General features: G+C 72.5%; 1 protein-coding gene across 1 annotated transcript in view; it reads left to right on the top strand.

Moving 5' to 3' along the window:
* CACNB1 (calcium voltage-gated channel auxiliary subunit beta 1) overlaps positions 1-1,975 on the top strand; it is a 15,658-nt gene that overhangs the window by 3,905 nt on the left and 9,778 nt on the right. The window contains exon 3 of the mRNA XM_026072935.1: positions 1,547-1,796. Within this exon, the coding sequence (XP_025928720.1) occupies positions 1,547-1,796 (250 nt within the window). The remainder of the gene's footprint in view (positions 1-1,546; positions 1,797-1,975) is intronic.

Here is a 1,975-nt window from a genome sequence, read left to right as displayed (position 1 = left end):
CCCCCCCCAGTCTCGCCAGGGGTCTGGGGGGTTCAGGAAGATCCCGGTACTGGGGGGGGATGGGGGGGGGTCAGCGCTCCTGCCCGGGGTGGTGCTGCCGTGTCGCCCACCTGCCCTGCTCTGGGCCTGCTGGCAGCAGCTGGTGGTGGGTCAGGGAGGGCTTGCAGACCCCAGCGCACCCCCAGCACCGTGCCTCAGTTTCCCTGGCTGCCCCTGGCCTGGCTCCCGTGGCGCAGCTGGAAAAATAGCCCCGGGCAGGGGACGTGGGCAGCAGCGGGGATGGCCGTCCCGTTGCCCCCATCTCTGGAGCTGCGCCTCTGCCCCGGCACCCCCGGGAGAGCCGTGGGGTGTCCGGCCGGGCGACAGCCCCGCTGCCCCGGCGCTGAGCCCTGCCGAGGGGCCTGCACTGGCCCGCGTGCCGCTGCTGTCCGTCCGTCCGTCCGTCCACCCGTGGGAGCCAAACCTGGCTGCCCTCCCACGGCACGGCCCCGGCACGCCTGCCGGACGCTCCGCCGCCGGAGGCAGAGCCGCCGGTGTCCCTGGGTCTGTAGGTAGGGTCGGGGGCTCCTGCAGTTGGGGGGGGCTCCGGTGGGGCTTAAGGGATTGCAGAGGGGCTGGAGGGGGGGAGCAGCCCTCCAGGAGCGGCTGGTGCCTTTGCTGTCCCCCGAGGTGCCCCCTGCCCTGGCACTGGGGGTGTCCGGGGGTCTCCCGTGCTGCCCAGCCCCACTGCCCCCTCCTGGGCTCCTGCTCCGGGCTGAGGCAGGAGGGCAGTCCAGGGAAAGGGGAGCAGGAGCCCCGACTCCTGGCTTCCTTCCCCAGCCTTGTCCTGGGGTGACCCGGAGTCGCTCCGCGCCTCAGTTTCCCCATCGCTGCGGGACCCCGTGACGGACGGGGCAGAGCTGCCACTGCTGAGCCTTGTCCGTGGCGGGGGGGGACCGCCTGGGTGCAGCGGGCAGCTCCCCGGCCTCCAGGAGCGCCGGCAGGTGGGTGCGGATGCCTGGGCTCCTCCTGGCCCTCCTGGCTTTGACGGGAGGCCTGGGCAGCCCTGGCCGCCGCGGGGACGGGAGCAGGCGCCGTCCTGCGCCGGTGTCGGCTATCACGTTCCCTCCCGGAGCGGTGAGAACAGCTGCACCCCGGCGCTCGACCTGCCGTAACCCCTCCTGCCCCCGCGCTGCCCGCGGGGCCCAGCGGGAAACTGAGGCACGGGGCGAGGGCGGGGGGGGGCTTCCCCGGTGCCGGATAGAGCTGGGGGGGGAACCTTGGTGTCCTGCACCCTGCTTCTCCCACCCATCTCAGCAAGAAACCCAGGTGTCCAGGCGCAAAACGGTCCTGGATTCTGACAACCCCTTTGCCTGTAGGCATCTCACCCGTCCTGGATACGGCTGGGCAGGATTTACCCCTGCACGGGGAGGAGGCAGATTTTGGGGGTGGTTTCTCCCTAGCGCGCCCAAGGGCACGATGATGGACGCCATCCCTAACAAGAAGGGTCTGGGGGGAGACGGCTACGTGGCCCGGCACGCGCTGACCCCCCTCCTTGCTCCCCCAGGGCTCGGCGGAGTCCTACACCAGCCGCCCCTCGGACTCGGACGTGTCGCTGGAGGAGGACCGCGAGGCGCTGCGCAAGGAGGCCGAGCGCCAGGCGCTGGCGCAGCTGGAGAAAGCCAAGGTGGGACGGAAGGGCAGCATTCCCGCGGGCATCCCTGCCACCCACCTGGCCCTCAGCACCCTCTGCCCCGGCCAGGATGGGACCCGCTGCCCCAGGTTGCATGGGGCCAGCCCGGATCCCTTCGACTCCAGCTTGTTCCCCACTGGGCGCCCCGAGCCCCCCCCCGCCTGGCCGTTTCCCCGGCAAAGCCAGTCCCCAGCTTTGGGACCCACCGTGCCGGGCTGCCTCTGCAGCCTGCTCCTCCTGGCCCCCCCTGGGCGAAGGGGACCCGGGGACCCCCAGCAGTCCCCCTCCAAGCCCTGCGTCCCC

The sequence above is a fragment of the Apteryx rowi genome, unplaced genomic scaffold, assembly GCF_003343035.1.
Source record: "Apteryx rowi isolate R43461 unplaced genomic scaffold, aptRow1 scaffold_354, whole genome shotgun sequence".
Taxonomy (NCBI): domain Eukaryota; kingdom Metazoa; phylum Chordata; class Aves; order Apterygiformes; family Apterygidae; genus Apteryx; species Apteryx rowi.
The sequence above is the reverse complement of the archived record's forward strand: the minus strand, read 5'-3'. Positions and strand labels throughout refer to the sequence as shown.